The 19,537-nt window shown below is 36.2% G+C and overlaps 1 protein-coding gene across 1 annotated transcript; it reads right to left on the minus strand.

The window, feature by feature from the left end:
- Window positions 1-13,654: 13,654 nt before the first annotated feature.
- On the minus strand, window positions 13,655-14,868 carry LOC131669935 (high affinity copper uptake protein 1-like). Its single transcript, XM_058945160.1, has 4 exons — window positions 14,737-14,868; window positions 14,205-14,338; window positions 14,092-14,148; window positions 13,655-14,022 (listed from the first exon to the last, which is right to left on the minus strand). Exons 1-4 carry the CDS (start codon window positions 14,743-14,745, stop codon window positions 13,824-13,826), a joined length of 399 nt encoding a protein of 132 aa, XP_058801143.1. The 5' UTR covers window positions 14,746-14,868; the 3' UTR covers window positions 13,655-13,823.
- Between the last annotated feature and the right edge of the window lie 4,669 nt (window positions 14,869-19,537).

The raw sequence follows: 19,537 nt of genomic DNA on the forward strand, positions 1-19,537 counted from the left end.
AAATTTATGCTGTATATTATTATTATTATTATTGGTTTTTAAATAAAAATACACATTTTGAAAATTTTATTTATTATTTTTTATTATAGATGTAATAAATTAACTTTTACAAGCATCACCTATTCCTTGAGTCACGACAGCAACCAGATTTGGATTGATATATTTGTATAAAACTGACCGATCACTCAACACTTGACCCTGCAAATGAACACATAAAATTCAGAAAACTTTTAATAAAAAAAATTATTGAAGATAAAATAAAATATATATGTACTTAATATGTAGTACCAAAGAACGTAGTTGCGGAGTCATGAAAAATCGGCATTTCGTTCTCCAGTCCGTGTATTTCCTCCGTGTCGCAGTTTACTTTGTTATCTGATAATTCCTATGAGTCCTCCTCTTGATATTGGTCCTCTTCAATCGCTTGGTCTATGGAGAAAAAAGTCTTTTTATTTATATTTTTAAAAATATTGTTATATATTCCTTTCCAAAACCGTTAAAAGTATTGCTAGGTGACTTGTTTTAGTTTAGTTGATATATTGTTGTATGTTGTTAGTTGATTTAGTTTATATGTTGTTTACGTTAAATAAATATATTTATTATTTCTCTTATAAATAATTGTTATTTTATTTAATTACACTAGTGTATACTATGTGTTATAGTACACTATAACATGTATGTAAGATGGGATCCATTAATCTTTTATGAGGGTAATACTTAAAATTATGTACCTTCTAAATTAGGCTCCATCTTCTGACCCTCGCCTTCCTGCCTCTGCTATCTACCTTGAACATTCAGCTTCCGTTGTAATCGTTCTTTTAGACTCTTCAAGGTCTTAGTAAACGTCAAGTCAACGATTGCTTCAGTGGGTATAATAAAATGGGTGTTCTTATTTAAAGCATCTGTAAAAATATTGTGCAAATAAGATTCTATAACTTCACGCTAATTACGAATTGAAAACATGTATATATACGTAAAATAATAATTTCAACATTAAAACAAATAGGATTTGATTATATTTACCTTGACAGGCGTTAACGAACATTGTTCCCTTCAACGTTAGCTGATTAGGCTCCTTTCCTTTGTAAATTATGCCATTAACTATATTTTCGTTTATATCAATGGCCTCCAATAAATATTTTGAGATACAATCCTGGATATTAAATCCTCCTAAATAACGGAAATAAGCAACCTGTAAATTAGTAGAAGTAAGAATGATAATATTAATTGTGTAAACAGACAACTGGTTCATATTTGCACATGCAATTTCATCGTAGACGCTGTTTGAAATATTGATTAATTATCCTTCGTCAAACCTTAATCTTTCTTTTTTTACAATCATTCTATGAAGACCATTTTTATTATAATTATTAAAACTATTTTATTAATAAAATCCAATTCATTCAATAACATTTAAACAATATTCGACGACAAATGCAAAAATAAAAATGTACGTGATTGACATTTACTCAAACCTAACCCTTCAGAGTTTAGCTTTCGCATATATCCCTCGCCGTGCGCGACGAATATCATGTAGGCTAAATCTTTGACTTATTTTATCCTCTAGTAGAATTTTTAAGAAAAATGTTAATAATTTTTATATTTACTTACTTTTATTTCAACTGCAACTCCACTACACAAGGAACACTCTCACAATAATTTTACGGTTTAATAGCAGTCACAATTAGTATTTTTAATTACTTTCAAAGCAATCACAATTACTGGTAAAAACGTTAAACGTTTTAAGAGAACGATTTTCAAAAAAATCGTTATTAATCGATGACGATCGAACGTATATGTATGGATATTCAAATTTGTATTTTGTATACAATAAAAGAAATTATTACATAGAAATAAAGACAGAGATATATATTTAATATATTTTTATTGTCAAATAAATTATTTATTTTATTAAAAATACATAAACATGGAAAAATAATCAACCCACGTCGTAATGCCTATTCGAATTTTATTTTTTTGCGTGACCGCAGAATGACAGCATTCTAACGACACGACATGCGGCACTTGAGACTTGCATTATGCCTGCATTTTAACGTCACGGCGTGCGGCGCTTTTCGTGCTCCCACTGTACCTGTAATATAACGGCACGCAGTGACGAGCACGCGCGTGCCGAACCGTGCCGGCACGCTGTGTTATCTGGGTATAGATACATTATTACATAATTTTTATAAATATCGTTATTGTAAGCATTTTTCCAAATTAAATCCAAAAGATCAATTTTTTTTAATTTTAAATATATTTTATCTTAAAAATGTTTATTCATTTAAAATCCAAAGTAATTTTGAAAAAATTCCTCAACAAATATAGGATAGAGAAAATGCCTATTTCTGTAAGCGATATTATTAAATATATATCATTTAATTTTCAAAAGTTCATACATCGTTGAGCGTTTTAATTATTTGCTTAAATTTGATATGTCTTTCTATACTGATATTATATTAAAATCTAATTACGATCGAAGCTTTGTCGATAAAATGAAAATCTACATCAATGCCATTTTTTCATACTCTACTCCGTCGAGAGATGGAGCTGGATCATTGACAAATGTGTGGCATATTAGACTTGTGAATCTGACGCCTAAAATATTTTTTTAACATATTTTTGAGTTTTCATGAGCTAAAACGTTTTCTCCCTTTTTCCGGATTAAGTCTTCGCTTGAAATTTTATTTCTGGATTTTCCGTTTTTAAGAAAATTGCGAAAAAAAATCGGGTGTTCGGACAGCGCGCAATATGCATTAAACATTTCTCTCCTGTTTAAAAAAAATAATATCGATAGTGGATGATAGCTCCTTATTCCCGGATTACGAAACAATTTTTCGTTTGTCGATTTTCTATCCAAAATTGAGAAAAATGTAAAGATTAATAATATGCGGCAGTTAGTCGATAAAACAAATTAAACATTTGCTAATCACCAGATATCCCTATATGAGTTCTACAGTGCGTACAGTCACTGTATTATACAAAAAAAGAAAACCGATGAATGAACATTTACTATTATTTACAATAAAATTGTGGTAGTTATATTTTTACACCATTTTTATGAATTAACCATTTATGACGTAACAATAAATCATTGTACTTTATTTATACAGTCGTGTTTAATGACAAATATTTCAAGTTATTGATTAACCACTGGCATATATATAACTAATACGAAAATACTTGCAACGAGCTCAAATACTTAATTTCTTATTATTTGAAGCATAGAATGTGAACGGAAGACACTTTTCCCAAACCATTTTTCCCAAAGCCTTTTTTTCCCGGAAGTTATTTTCCCCAAAACCGTTTTTCCAATAGTACTTTTTTTTCCAAAATTTTAGTATTTCCCAAAATAATGTGTACAGTTAAGAACAAGAATACTTTTAAATTTACGTTTGGTTTATGTTTCTGCATGTTTTGTATTTGTTTAACTGCTACCTTCACGTTCATTACAGTCTTTGAATCGTAATGTAGGTTACATCGTCGAAATTATAAAGTTGTACGTTTTAAAATTGGCAGTAAATAAATTTTGTAATTTGTAAATTGGAAGTAACTTAATAATGGCTGAACTAATACGTGCGAGGAAATCGGTTTTTTTACATATTGACGGTTTTTTATACTACAAACATTCTGGCGATTTTCGGAGATATTGGAACTGTAGAAATAAAGGCGAGTGCAATGCGCGTGCTGTAACAACTGGAGACGGAAACAGCTTAATTGTTCATCGAGGACCGGATGAATCTGAACATACTCATGCGCCGAACAGCGAAGAAGTGAAAGCGCTGAAAATTTTGAATTCAGCTAAAAGAACTGCTGAGGAGCATCCAGAAATGCCTCCAGCTCAGATAATGCGTAAACATTTGCGTCAAGTTCCATCAGGTAGAAAAATTGATTGAAACTATTGACAAGCTCAAATATTTTTTATGAATGAATACATATACTTTGTAGAAGTCTTAGACGAACTTCCAGACCGTTTGAATATGCGAAAACAAATTTCACGCGCTCGTCTTACTGAAACGCCTTCCAACCCTATCCGAATGTCCGATTTTGAAGAGATTGCCGAACAATATACGGAAACACTAAGCGGGCATCCTTTTCTCCTGTACGATTCTTATCGTGATGACGAGCACGATGAAAGCCTCGGTAGAATTATTATTTTTGCCTCGCCCGACAATTTGAAACGGCTATTCCGATGTCATACGTGGTTTGCTGACGGCACATTTAAAATGGCACCGTCCATGTTTTATCAAATTTTTTCTATTCTTGGAGCTGTAACTCAAGTTGGCATCAATAATAAAGCACAGGAGATTGGCTTACCATTCGTACATGCACTTGTGGAGAATAAGCAAGAACGAACTTACATCAAAATCTTCGAAATTATTGCAGAAGAGGGACGCAATCTTGGTCTTGAAAACTTACCTACTAAATTAATGACTGATTTCGAAGTAGCGATTGTGAATGCCGCGGAAAAAACGTTTGGTAAAATAGTCTCATGCTGCTTTTTTCATTTACGCCAAAGTGTGTATCGTCGCGTTCAGCAAGAAGGACTTCAAAACGAGTATGTTACTGATCCACGAATAAAAAAAGGTATTCAAGTGCTCTGTGCTTTGGCTTTCGTCCCAGTAGATGAAGTACAATCTCATTTTGCACGCATACGCGACGACTTACCTGTTGAAATTGAGCCTATCGTGGCCTATTTCGAGAGTACATATATACGTCGCGCTGGTGCAAGAAGGCGGAGCAGCCACGGAGTACGATTAAGGATTCAATATCGCCTTCCACGGTATCCGCCTAATTTGTGGAATCAATATAACTCCGTGTTAGAGGGCAAAGCTCGCACGAATAACTTATCGGAAAGTTGGCATAACGCATTTCAAGTGGTCGTCGGTAAAGCACACCCCAGCTTATACGTGTTCTTTGACGTATTGAAAAAAGAACAGGCAGACGTGGAGATTATGCTACTTCAGTTACAGCTGGGGAAGCGCGTAAAGAAATGTACCGACAAAAAAAGACGGGAAATTGAAGAAAAAATTTTTGGGATCGTCACTAAGTATCATGAATATGTATGCAATGACGATATATATGCGTACTTACAAGCTGTTGGTTATAATATTAAATTCTAGAAAGTTAATAAATTGGTTTTACTGAATGTATTGTTGATTATATTATTTTTGGGAAATATCAGCATATTGGGAAAAATGGCACTTTTTGGAAAAAACGGTTTTGGGAAAAAGGGGCATTGGGAAAACAGTCCTTGGGAAATATGATTTGGGAAAAGTGTCCACCGCCGTAGAATGTCATACATAAAAATTTTTTATTTTTTGTTAATCTGTTTTTCATTATTGTGTCATTTAATACATATTAATTTAATTTGTCTAAGAGGTCTGAAAATAATTTTCAGCGTCCATGCCATTTTTAAATAGATTTTATTACTTTTAAAACAAATAATTTTGAGCAAATAATAAGATTGATAGAGAGTGAATTTCAAAACGGAAAATTTATTAAATTTTGCATTAGATTTATCTAGCATAATATAAAAGTTAAAAAGAATTGAAACTGTTAGCGAAGCCTTCATGCAATTTTTTACTTTGTCAAAAGTATTTTTTATGGGGACTGGTGATGCAAGCTCATTAAACAAAAATACGTATTTGCAATTTATATGCATGTATACGTCGATTATTAGTTCATTATATATCTGACACATGAGAGTAACATATGACTGTACGCACTGTAGAACTCATATAGGGATATCTAGTGATTAGCAAATGTTTAATCTGTTTTATCGACTAACTGCCGCATATTACTAATCTTTACATTTTCCTCAATTTTGGATAGAAAATCGACAAAAAGAAAATTCTTTCGTAATCCGGGAATAAGGAGCTATCATCCACTATCGATATTATTTCTTTTTAAACAGGAGAAAAATGTTTAATGCATATTGCGCGCTGTCCGAACACCCGATTTTTTTTCGCAATTTTCTTAAAAACGGAAAATGCAGAAATAAAATTTCAAGCGGAGACTTAATCCGGAAAAAGGGAGAAAACGTTTTAGCTCATGAAAACTCAAAAATATTTTGGGCGTCAGATTCACAAGTCTGGCATATTCCAGACTATGACGATCAGTTTATCAGGGATAGGTTTCGCATTTTTTTGAAACTTGGTCTGAATGTTGCCTATATAGTAGTTTACTTAAGTATGGGTCATTAGATCATTATAATAATTATATCGAAAGTTATAAACAATTGAAAACTTTTAACGAAAAATTTTCAAAAATTTATATCTCCGCAACCATTCACGTTATCGATACGAATTTTGTTTTTTAAATTACGCGTCAAAGGGTGTATAAGGAGTTTCGAATAAACTTGTCCGAATTTAATTTGTGTGTAAAAACTTTTCCTTGTTTTTTTTTATTTTGGCCTGAGTAGTTTGTAATATGTGTTTGTGGTCACCTATCTTCCACGTTGGTGCTCATATTTCAATTTATTTGTTTTATTCATAATTATTATTTAGGTGGTTGAGCAATCGGACTCAAAAACTCGAGTTTACTCAGACGGAAGCTTATAAACTCGTAGAACGCAGCACAAGTCCAGTTTTCACCGAAAATTCATTACAATTACGAAAGACATAAAACAATGTTCTAGTCCCAACAGTCTATATCTAATTTATTATGTGATAGCTTTGTACTGGCTTTCAAGTTACAATTACTTTCAAGATCCAATATTAGTATTATAAAATATGACATATATATCTTAAATATAAAGTACAAGATTACTGTTTTTACTCATCATTTCAAGATTAAAGCTAATTTAGAGTACAGGACACTAGCTTTCAAAATCTGTCTAAAAAAAACTTTAGTTTGAAAAATAAAAAAATCAGAGATCTTGACAATGATTTGTACGTTCCGTATCGTAATTTCACAAATTCATGATCGGCAGTGGCTCAGCTCTAATCATACAAGACTTGAATGTTCCTGTTATCGTGAGGAACTTCTGAATTTTTAATGGGAAATCATACCAGCTGCATCGGAAGGTCCCCGCTGCAATCACACAGAAATACTGACACCGATTTATCGCACAGCGAAAAATTTTCTCGCGATTTGATTACCAAAGTTTCAAGACAAAGGTTAATGTCCAAATTTAGAGAAAAAATGATTAAACGTACGGATTTCGGTTAGGCTTGAGTGACAGGTGACAGGTAATGCTCAAAACAATAAACAATTGACCTATACCACAGTAGTGCTGTGTTCACGCATGGATTTTCCTCGATGCAGGCTTTGGCCGCTACAAGGAATCGAGTATTCTATGCGTGGATGTGCGGACTTAACATTTTTTCCTTGCTCGGAGCCGTGAGTCTCGCGTTTGCACAAACTTTCCTGGCGCATTCACGATACAAACTGATATTGGCTTTCATTCCATAGTAATATTACTCGTGAAAATAATAAAATGATACAATATCATCTATACACTAATAAATGAATAACATCAATAACTTTTTTATAATAAATAAAATAGAACATTTAATAATGTCATGTTTCATTCCAATTTTCAAGAATTTGTACAGAATATAAACATATTAAAAAAAACAAAATTATGAAAATCATTAGCGATGAAAAGGAGCAAAAAAGTGCAATCAAGGCGGTAGAAAGAGGCAAAAATTAACGATATCAAAATCTCGAGAAAAATGAAAGAAAAGGAATTTAAAAAGGGGCATAGGAAAGTACATATAATCAGATTTTAATATTAAAACAAAAGTGTACCAGGCTACTACGAAAGCGCAGTTCGCGCTCGAGTCGGTTCGAGTTTTTCGAGAGTTTTTTATCAGTTACCTTAGAAATTTGCGCTATCTATACCGAAGCTCTAGATTCCTCTTTTAAATGTTTAAGCTTTTAATATTTAATTGTAATGTAGCTACAGTTTTCTATCGTATTGATGAAAAACTTGAGCTCAACAAAATCTGAGAGCTTGGCGGCTACAGTCAACCCAGAAACTCGAGCTGCTTGAGCTTTTGTACAAAAGCCCAAGGTTTTTCTTATTCCTGGAAAAAGTATTTTCAAATCGGCGCTTGTATCTTATTTATTATGTACTTGAGTATTGTCAAAGAAAGCTATGCAGATTTCATTGATCAGAAATCATTTGCTACGGTGAATCTTTCTTTGACTATATTTACCACACATTTAAAAATTATTTGGTGAGTCCTCGCATACAATCACAATTTGTCATGAGAATCATCGTACCTTAATTAATAAAAAAACTTCGTTGTTTATTTAATCTCGCGATAATATTTTTACTGAATGTTACGGCCAACGTATGAAAATAAATTGTAATAAAACATGCCCTGAAGCTATATCCATATATCGTACGTAAGTATTCACTAAAGATGAATCACCCGTAAACGTAAACGAAAATTGTTCGAACACGTGCAGACGTCATTTCGTTGTGTTTAATGATGAAAGAGACCAAGCGGAGTACGTATATAACCCTGTTGCTTCGCTACGCAACGTCGGCGAAAATTACGACTATCGACTTTCTGGATGGATGAGACATCTGAAATATTGCTCAGGCCAGTGCGAGCATCCGAGCACACATTGTCATGTAAATCCGCGTGCTAACGCATTATGTAAGCTGAAGGTTTTCTTTTCTTTTCGCACTAGTCCATTGATGAAGATCACGAAGAAGAATTTTTAAGAGTAAAGATTCCCTTATTTAATCTCTCGACTACTGAGAGACTTCAAAGACTCATTATCGAAAAGTTCCTGTTAGCTGAATCGAATGCAACTCGAACCTGGGGACCCAAGAATAGCTGAATTCCCCTTGCAAAACGCAAGCGACACGAATATCAAATAAAACACGCCTCCCCGAGGACGCTCTCAATTTGTCACGCAGTACCGAGTTCACAAATATAATGGTAAATGACGTTACTGCGTGTTTTTATAAGACTCTTTATTAAGCTCATTAAGCATTTAGTTCATATCAGATCATATTAGCAAGGAGTATGAAATGTTTGAGATGTTTCTTAAAAAAAAACATTACAAAATACGTGACTTCGTAAAATTTGCAAACTGAGTTTTACAGATAAATAATAACAGCCTACAATCGTAGATAAAAGCGAACGGACCGAAAATGTCCAAGCCGGTAAAACAGAAATCCCTCTCGAAATCCGCTACGTACACACCATTCCGGAGCGTATATATTTTCGAACGGGGGTGGGAGACGAATTCCATCCGTCGAAAATCTCCTCGTCTCGCGTGAGCTCGAGGCGTAAAGACGGTAGGGCGGGGCGGGGGGGGGGGGCGATTCGCCGTCGCACAAAGTTATCGACCGCTCGCAAAAAGGTATATAGGAATACAAGCAGCAGGCTCGCGTTCGCTCTGCTCGCTCTTTTTCCATCTTTCCGCGCGCGCTTTTGAATACGGTACATGCCCCGTTTTCCGCGCTCTCGCGCCCGCCAAGTCCGAGGTACCTCACCTCTCGTTTTTCCGCGCTGTCGCACCTGGCCCCGAATGTCCGACCACGCGTACGCCTCTTCTTCGCGTTTTGCGTTGACGCATTAGCGCTCGCTTTTCCGTATTTGCTCGTCGAGGTGAGTTCGTTTATTTATAAAACTGCGCTAAACTAAACTACCGAGTGAATTTTTACGTGCCATAGGTACGATGTTTGTTTTTTCGTGCAAATGCGCGCTTTACAATTTGCATTGGCGTATCAACTTAATTGTATAATGCCATTTTACACTGCTGAAAGCTTTATCCGTAATCGTAAGCCAAGGCTTAACACATTAGCATCTGTTATCGGTTTCCAGTGTAAAGGAATTAAGTCTGATATCACGACCGTTGGTCTCCTCTAGCAAATATATGAAAAAAGAATGTATATTATAATTTCGTCCCATAAATAAAAGAAATTATTATCGTATCTATATTTCCTCCACATTTCTTTCATTTTTTCAATCATTCGATAATTACTCGAAATCGACCATAATCAAATCGATATTCATTCTAATAACATATTCTGATCTGAAATACAAATCACAAAGTCTTCTGTGGATTTCCACTAGAACATAAGCGTTCTTGTCTAATTTGTTGATCGAAGCGGAGTGGAAAACTATGAAAGATTTGCAAATTCCATATTGAACGATAAAATATTTTCCTTTGAATATTAGCTCACCGCCAATTTGTGGTTCTGCATATAGGACACCATTGAAAGTGTAATGATCAAAGCCGCTATCATGAGTTTCGACGATAGCGCGCATAGAGTCGCTCTGCAATTCCACCTCGCGGGAGCCGTTATGCTGGCGCCACACCTGATGCACAAATGGTTGCATTCCACATTGAGATACGATCGACGGGACGAAGAGAATTAATTAAATACGAAATACAAATCGACGGTTTGACTTTTTCAAAAGGCGAAATAAAAGACTGGGAGTCTGGCGAAAATTTGGCTATAGCTCCCGTAACTCGCAGTGAAGGGGAAACGAAGGTGAAGGGCTCCGTAAAACCAGACGACAATTTCGCGAGTTATCTGCTAACAGGCACCAAGAGAGAAATCGCTTCCGATTCGGAAACTTCGCTGCTTGACGCTTCATTTGAATTTCAGACGAATTGATTTCTCTCTCCCTCCCTCTCGAGACCTCGAGATGCAGGGCGCGCAACTATAAATACGTTTGTACTTTTGAAAAATGCAAAAATGAACTTCCGCCAATGATAGTCCTTTCCTTTATTTCTTCTATTTCGAGAAATGACCGACCTTGTTATTTTTCAAAGGGTTTTTACCGCGGTGATAATTTGAATTTCGTCGAAAGATTTATCAGGTCACGCGACCTTCAATGATTCAGCTCGATTCAGGAAATCGAGAAAGCTTATTTAGGATCTTCGCTGAACAGCCAAGTTTGTGGGCTACCTCGACTACGTTGTATAGTAATTATGTACGAAGGCTTGGCTCCTTGAGTCTAATAAAGTTTGGGAAATTCGGCCGCTATTTCAATCTCGCAAAGTCTGTATTAATTTTCGTCTTTTTTTTACCTCGTTAAGCTACTTACAGGATTAATGAAAGGGAGTCAGATAATGATATAGTTATTGTTAACTTTTGGCATTTTCCATCCAATGAGTTAGCGATTTCGCGTTTGGTATTGCAACATTGAATAATGTTTATTAGTTTTTATATTTCACAAGACAAAAATGTGCAAAAAGAGACTCTTACACATTATTTTATGAAATTAATAATGATTTCAGTGATTTTTATATAAAATAAAATTTATTCGAACCATTGGAAAAAGCTTCGTCTTCGTTTTTTTTAATCAAAACGATAAAATAAAATTCACTTGTTGAAAAAAATCACGTGCAATAATTTGTATAGAAAAACTTGTCTTTACAAGATGTCTGACAAAAACGTCAACGAACCTTTAAATTTAAAAAAATTTTGATTAAATCCACATTATAAAATCTAAAATTCCCAGCGTACGATTCATAGATGAAAACAAAAGAGCATTTTCGACTTTCCAAACAATTTTCACCGAAAAAGAATTCCGACGAACTGCATTCGTAAGTATGTTCCATTGCGGAAAAGGAAAGAACGAAAAAAAAAATCGCGCAACATGAAAAGCCGGTAAAGTCGCCTGCATCGCCCATGTGTGTGCCTGTGCTCTTGAAAAAACTGGAACGTACTCCGTACCGGCGAGGTGGCGTTTAAAAGCATCGTTTTTCAAAAATCCGTATGACAAAAGATCGCAAAGTTGAAAGGCTCGTTAACAGTTAAACTGCAGTAGGTCGAGAGGGTCTCGTCGTCTGCTGTTGTCTGTGCTTTTTTTTCGATAACCGTTGCTGACACACTCATTAACACGTTGACTGGCATATCGAATCGTTCCTCACGGGTTCTATTCATGCGCGAGTAGAGATAATCGCCGGATCGCTAACGATGATGTTTCATGCGCTGATTGCTAATTAAATGCATGCGCACAGCTTTGTTGGCGTCGATAATATTATTATAGAATAAGTTGATTACTAATGTGATACGTATACCTTATTTACCGGTAAAATTAGTTTTAAAAATTTCATCTGTTCAAATTTGTGAGTTTTAAGGTAACCACAAAATTATTTTGAAATGAATGAAACACTGGTTGTGAATTGTCGAATGCCTCGATGCATTTTTTCGACCGATACCAATAAGTTACAATTTTTCGCAAATATGGACGCGTAACTTCGTCGAGTGCCCGCTCGGAAATTCGATTCTACACGAAGAGAGCGCAAACACTTTTCGAAAATAATCAATCCATACCTTTGCAGCGTTTTTACAGAGTGCGATCACGTTCGCGGTGTATAGAGCTACCCGCTGGCGCGTAATCGCACCGGAATGTTCAAATTTTCAAGTGGACATAATGATAGATATCGAGTGTACGCTCGGAATGCCTGATATCGATTCCGTGAAAACTATAATTCTTTTTTGAATGAGCGCAGTTCGTTGTACATTTCATATAGTGACGTTGGAGATAATGTGACAAACATCAATGTTATAGCAGCTGTTCTCAAATTTTCTGATTGACCATTTGCAAGAATCCTCGTAAAATGCTGCGTTGGCCAACGCAATAAAAGCGCAACACCTGCACGTGGAACAATTTTTTCAAATGTCAGAAGAAACGTTTATACTATAAACTCGTCGTAACAATAGGACAGCATTAAAAAGGTAATATTATGCCAAGCAAGAAAACAAAATCAGTCGAGCAAAAGTATTTGCAGTATGAATGGCAGTTTATTTTAAATTAAAGCACAGCAAGTTGCTCGGAGATCTTAGAATGATCCACCCCAACAGCAAGCAAAGAGAGGCATAGTCAAAGTTTCAAGTGTTTTCCTAGCCCTCGGCATTTACTTCTCTGTCCCTCGGCAATTCGACAAAGCGGACGCTTTTCACCTGCAAAATTCAGCTCCTCTTGATTGCTCTTCCTTCTCAAGCAACGAGTCGTTCAAAAACTGTAATTTTAGTATAAGAAATATTACGCGCGTCGTTATCTCCACAAAGTACGTTTGTATTTTGCATACGGCTTCGTAAAATAGTGTCAAACCCACTGAAAATGACGTTCGTGCTCTCCGTGTCCGGGATCTCCGGGACCATACTCCATACCATTACCGCCGTCGTTATTCCCCGGCACGTAAGAAGTAAAGTAAACCGAGCTCCATATGGCAAATGCAAGCAGCAACAGACCAAGACAACTGGAATTAAATTTATCCCAACCGAATAATATCTCCTTAGCCGTCTTAGGCTTGGTAACGCAGAACTTGGTCGAGCTGTGGCTATTGCTGCAAAAGTTCCGGTTAGTCGTCGAAGACATTGCTCCGAGCCGACGCCTGAGCAGCTACTGATATGTTGGCTCGCGAGTATCGTGAATTTTTCAAGCTTCGTCATCTAATCTGATAGATGATTGGACTAAATGAAACAAGATGGAAATTTAATCACTTCAGGAAATTCATGGCAAAATTATTCTTTGTTACAATATCAGCATGTTTAATAAGTTTATTTGCGTAACGACTTTCAAATAACCGCTGTTCATGAAACCAAGAAAACGGGATGTTTACTCAGCATGAAAACTTTAAAACAGTACGAAAAGCATAAATTGAAGGATATTTTTTTAAGGGTGTCATTGAAACTCACCGAAGCCTCAAATTAAGACAATATAATAGATTTATTAAAAGTTGTATAAAATCTTAATGAATTAATTAATACTCAATGTGTCATAATCAAGCATTATAACAAATTTATCCGTCGCGTATACATAAAGAGACTGAAACTGGTATAATGTATCACAGTTAAAAAAAATAATAATTCGAGTCCGCGAAGAAAGCATTCACAAGCAACACTCGCTAATATCGCATCTAGAGGATTTCCAAGCGAAGAGGAAGTAACCCAGGACAGAGCCGACGAGCACAGCAATGCAAAGGTACACGTTGTAGGTCATGAATATGAACATCAGAAAGTAGCCCAACACCACTTGGACTGCCTGGAGTGCTGTTTGCACGATATGCACCGCGGAGAACATGCGCTCTCTGCAAGAATTATCGGACTGTCAATTTGAAATTCGGTAGGAGAGCGAACTGCCCTTCCGTGTCACTCACACTCTCGACTGGGAGCCGTGGACATTGTGGAGTGCGCTGGTTACGTTGAGATATTCCCTGAAAAGGAGTTTTGTAAGGCTTTCGCTCGAAGCGTCGTTTCGCGGATCGCTCACCTGTAATTTTTCAAAGCTTCGTAGATCATTCCCATGATCGCGATGCCGACCATCGAGCCGATGATGCCGTTCAGATCCGTCGTCTTCCAGCCGTCGAAGAGTATGGTTTCTCCGAAGCCAAAGTGAAATGACATCTATAAACAGAGGGAAGAGTTGCGCTTGCGTAAGTGTCGGGCTCGCGTGTTCGCGCGCCAACGATGCATAATTTATGCGCGCACGCGAAAACTAACTGTTAGATTGTTTGCCGCGATTGTTTCGACATACATTGACAAGCACATTTTACTAAAATTATTCATAAGGTTATGTAGCAAGTTGAATTCGTAAAATACATTTGAAGGACTTGTCCGAAGTTTGGGCGTGAGAAATTATCTAACGAGGTTGAAATAAATTTAACCGCAAACACAACAATGAACACTGAAAACATAAATGAAAGCAGGAAGTATACATGTAAACTGCAACTCAATTTTCTTCGATTTGAAAACAGAAACATAACCTACGAATATTTCATTCGCGAAAGGCAATATCAACTCACCCCATGCATGTTTTCCGAATTGAGGCACAATCTCTTCCGTTGTGTTTTTCGCTGCCGACTTTAGCGACGTTCAAGCTCGGCGCGCCTTTCAGCTGGACGTTTGCACACGGACGTCGGCGCGTTGAGTTCTTTTGCGCACGGCACTGCAGCCAAGCTAGAGTGCTGCTGCAGTGCGGTGCCGTGCGCAGCAATAATCTCCAAGATAAGCGCTCATTATCAAGATGAATTCCTCACTTGGCGATCGATTGAACAGCTGTGAACTTCGCGTGGACTGTGGCGTTGGTGCGCTTTTGCGGTTTTTTAATCGCAATGCGATGTATTTACGTGCGCGAAAGGGGACAGGCAGATGGAATTTTTCGATAACACTGATCGATTGTTTATAGCTCTTTCGTACATTTGTCCCAAAGATTTACAGGTGTCCCAAAGATATCAAGCAGAAAGCGCTTAATTACAATGTCAAACGAGTCAAACGATACAATCGGACTAATAACTATTATTGCTCGCTTAGTCGAGAACTGACAAAGTAAGCCTGGGGTAGGACATTTGTATGAAAAAAAACGTAATGAAAGGAGGGAGGGGGAGAGGTATTATAAGTAAAAAATTGAGAAAGTAACAGGAGCGCCAATCGAGTGGCAAACCGGGTCAACGTGATCGTGCAAGAGAAGCGATATCGAAATACAATTAATATACGCGCAGTGCGTGCCATCTCCATGGCTCGCACATCAACTCGACATCTCTGCTTGCTAGATGAACGTAATTTATGGCTGCGTATCGGCTTATAATTGTTCTTTTTGTAAATGACGTCAATCGAAAATTTATAATCGTTCTCGAGTTTAATAGTATTGTTTGTCTGGTCATATTATTTTCAGTGCTATATATATACGCGAAATTTTAGTAAAATTGTCTCTTAAACTGGTATTGTTATGTGTCAATAATTCTGGCTTTGTTGAAAATCAATACTATGTTTATTCAAATTTGCATATTCGGTTAAAGCCAACGTAGCGTCATTATTTTTAATACTACATTTATGTTCGTTTATTCGTGCTCCTGTGTGACCGATATCAGACATTTCGCAGTCAATATTATAAACTACACCACTTTTTCCCGTTTTTACTACTACGCGTCCTTGCTTACCGTTGTAATACGATAAATTTATTGATAGGTTTGTCAATCACTCTGTAGTTATTTCAATATAAAACAACAATCAATTTAAATATAAAACTTAAGTCTTTAATATAAGCTAAACACTTATTTGTTTTTTTCCATTATTGTTACCTTGTGTATGTGTACTATTGTTACTCTGATCTATTCTCTTATTTTTGATTAAATAATCTATTATGTTATTTACTATCCTTGTTATGAATCTATTTGGATAGCCGTTATTAGTTCTCTCGCTGAATTTTAATTTTTTCAATGAAACCTTCATGTGATAAGTTGACAACTCTGCCTACCAGACCATAAACAATTGCACATTTTGCGATAATGGATAACATGAGAGCAAATGAACAGATTCGCCTAAGGTGTTTTATTGACACCGATTAAAATTATTATTGAAGTACGCTCTCTTAAAATAATCACTTCAAAGTACTTAATGGTTGAATTAATTTCTGTCTCCATCGTAAACTAAAGATTATTATCACAATCATTAAAAACTTGCAGATATTTATCCACCTCACTTCCGTTAACAACCATTAACAATCATTCATGTAACGCGCTTACAACAAAATACTGTTATTTAGTATATGGAACAATATTTCCTAAACATTCAAGAATCAACTCGCTAAAATCGGACTCGAGCAACAATCATCTGTGCCTGCACCCAAAATCTGTTTATAATAAAAACTGTCGTACTTAAAATACACGAAATTGATAAGAAAGAATGCTTCGTCTACGAATTTTTGTAGATTTCTTGTATATCTGAGTTGTAATTTTATCTCAGAATCTTGCCAATATTGTACAAATTGGTATGTTTTTTCTAGCCTTGATATGGTTAATTCCAAAATGTTATCGAAACGTTGGCTTTTTTATTTATTTTTATTTTTTAATTAAATTTGCACGAAAGTATATACATGTGGAAGAATTGCATTCGACTAACCTTTACCCATTATGAACATCTATCGATGCATTTTCGTTTATGTTTTTTTTTAAGTTAGTGATGTGCTCGTGCGCATTTGGCGATCTTCATTAGGCTAAAATATTACGTAAAGATTTTTTAAATATTTTTTCTTCTGACTGCTCGTCATCGTATCGTCATCGTGTCAACCAATTTATTCGATTCCAAAAAATCACTTTAATATCATAATTAGATGACATAGACCGTAGGTTTTACAGCGACTTTAACTATGTATCTATGCACACCTCAGATGAGGTTAACTTTACGCGAGTGTTTCCGAAGCACAAGAGTTCGAAATATTTCTTGAAGGATCAGAAGAAACAAATTTAGTTTTGCTTTTATGTGTTCTGTTATGCGGTCTGTTAGTATTATTTTTCCTTTGATGAGTTTTCTTAGCTACGCAGCACACGTTTATTCAGAACTCAATACTCCCATTGTTTTATAAATACAGCGAAAATAGCAAAACTATAAATTTTCTTGGAGTAACGGAAATTCTGTCGAAAATTATAGAGGTATATAGCATGAAAAACTTTTACAATAGCATATTGTATAAATCTCTTATCGGAATAAGAATTCCAAAACCATCACAATCTATATAGCCACAAGTCATTCGTAGCTATGGGTAAGTGAAAAGAACGGAATTGCCATGGTCTCGTGCTGTCAATTGCAATGAACATGACTAAAAATCTCTTTGTATGCGGAATATCAATAGTCTCCAAGTACATTTTTGCATTCTGCCATCAAATTTTTAAGCAAGACTCATTTTTATCGTTGAACCAATTCGTTCGTTGGTTTGCGCAAACTTCTGCTACGAGGGAACAGCAATATTGCAAAATTAGAGTGCTTTTGCACGTTCATCACTTATAGATAATACGAGTATACGTATTCGTATCGACATACCCAAAGCTCGCGAAATTGTGATGGACCTCTAAATTTAGCACACGCTGTCTGATTTTTTCATTTGTTATAAGATCGACGTTCGACCAACTTCAATTCGAAATATGAGAAGCTTTCTGCTATCGTATAAATAGCTTCATACTTCACTTGACAAAAAAAAAGAAAAGAAAAAAAAAACAATCACTCAACAGTGCATGTATACTCTCGAAGAAAAACAAATGCCCCGAGTTCCCACGCAACATTAACGAACGAAGCGTCTGTCTCGAACAAGAAGCATTTGAATAATTGCACGCTAAAAAAAAGCTCAAACGTCCCCCCATTTGCAAGAACTTTGAGAAAAGGCCAATTAAAAATAGAGAGAAAGAGAGTGATAAAAAAAAAATCGGCAAATCAAATAACAGTGTACAAAGAAAGAAGAAGTGCTCCCCCTCCATTTTTCGATAAAAAAAAATGCAGATCAACGACCCCTAAGCGACGTCGACGGTGGCGGCGTCCCTCAGTATCGCGCAGAATCCGTAGCAGCCGGCGTGGCGCCTTTTGCAGAGGGGTAGTGGATCATTCGCCGAGAGAGAGAGAGAGAGAGAGAGAGAGAGAGAGAGAGAGATAGAGCGAGAAAGAGGAGAGGAGAGAGAGAGGAGAAGGTATAACCCAGCTTCGATCCGTTGGCAGTTGTATGTGCACACGAGGGTGGATTTTCGTCTGTGGTAGCCAAAGGGACACGCAACCTGTGGCTTACGTCTTCTCTCTGTGCCTTTCTTCTTTTCATCTCTGCTATGAGAGGAAGAGAAAGAGAGAGACAAATGAAATTTATCGATTTTTTTCAGTCTAACTTTACTTTCCCCCTCTCTATCTATTGCAGTGTGGTTCATATTGTATTATTTAATTGCGGATAAGAATCGATATTTTGAATGTTACTATACGTCGTCATCATGCTCCAAGATAATTGCATAACAGGCGAGATTTTTAATAGTTCACGAGTTTCAGGTATTTTGAAGTATAATTTGACAATGCCGAACAGGCCTAATTGATCCGATAGTCGCAAATTGTCCCAAACGCCTCGAAATAAAGTCCGTCATTTGCTCGAGTTTTCAGATATCCTCGTGACAACGCAACCACTCGCGGGTACGTCGTTAAGAAGCGATCAAATTTTTACGGACGGATGCTTTCGAACGAAAACGGCAACATCGATCGATCGCCAAATATAAACACGTCATTATATCATCTCAACCTTGATCCTAAAATTTTTAATTGCACCACCAAGAAAAGTTACACACCCGTCCCTTCCGCCCCTCGGACACAGTAGCAGCTAGGCATGTCTCCAAGTAGCGGCAGAGTTCCTTGGATCGATATTAGTTTCCTGGCTAAAAAGAGAACAGCATAATATCATTTTTGGCATGTAAATTCCTCACGCGTCTTATTTACTCTGCGTTTTAATTGCTCGATTAATTTCATCGCTCGAAAAAAATATTTCTTTGATTTTTTTTTAACTCGAGTAACTTAAAACTGGGTTATTGTTGCATCGATCGTGTGCTTTGTACTTTAATACTGATTATATCATCCCTGGGCCGAAAGTAAATGTGCATGCATGCTACTGTTATGCCAACGATACTTTTGTGCCTCTATGAATTTTCATTTTATCGCGCGCGCGACCTCGGTGTTACATACACTCTGATTCAACGTTGAAATTGCATGATTTGCTTCCTGCTATTTTTATATTGTTGAAAAATTGCAAGGCGCGTGAAATTACTTATTAATTACATTGGCCGTTCAACAAAATTAAATCGAACGACG

This window comes from Phymastichus coffea, unplaced genomic scaffold, assembly GCF_024137745.1.
Source record: "Phymastichus coffea isolate CEN01 unplaced genomic scaffold, Cenicafe_Pcof_1.1 PCOF00098, whole genome shotgun sequence".
Lineage (NCBI taxonomy): Eukaryota > Metazoa > Arthropoda > Insecta > Hymenoptera > Eulophidae > Phymastichus > Phymastichus coffea.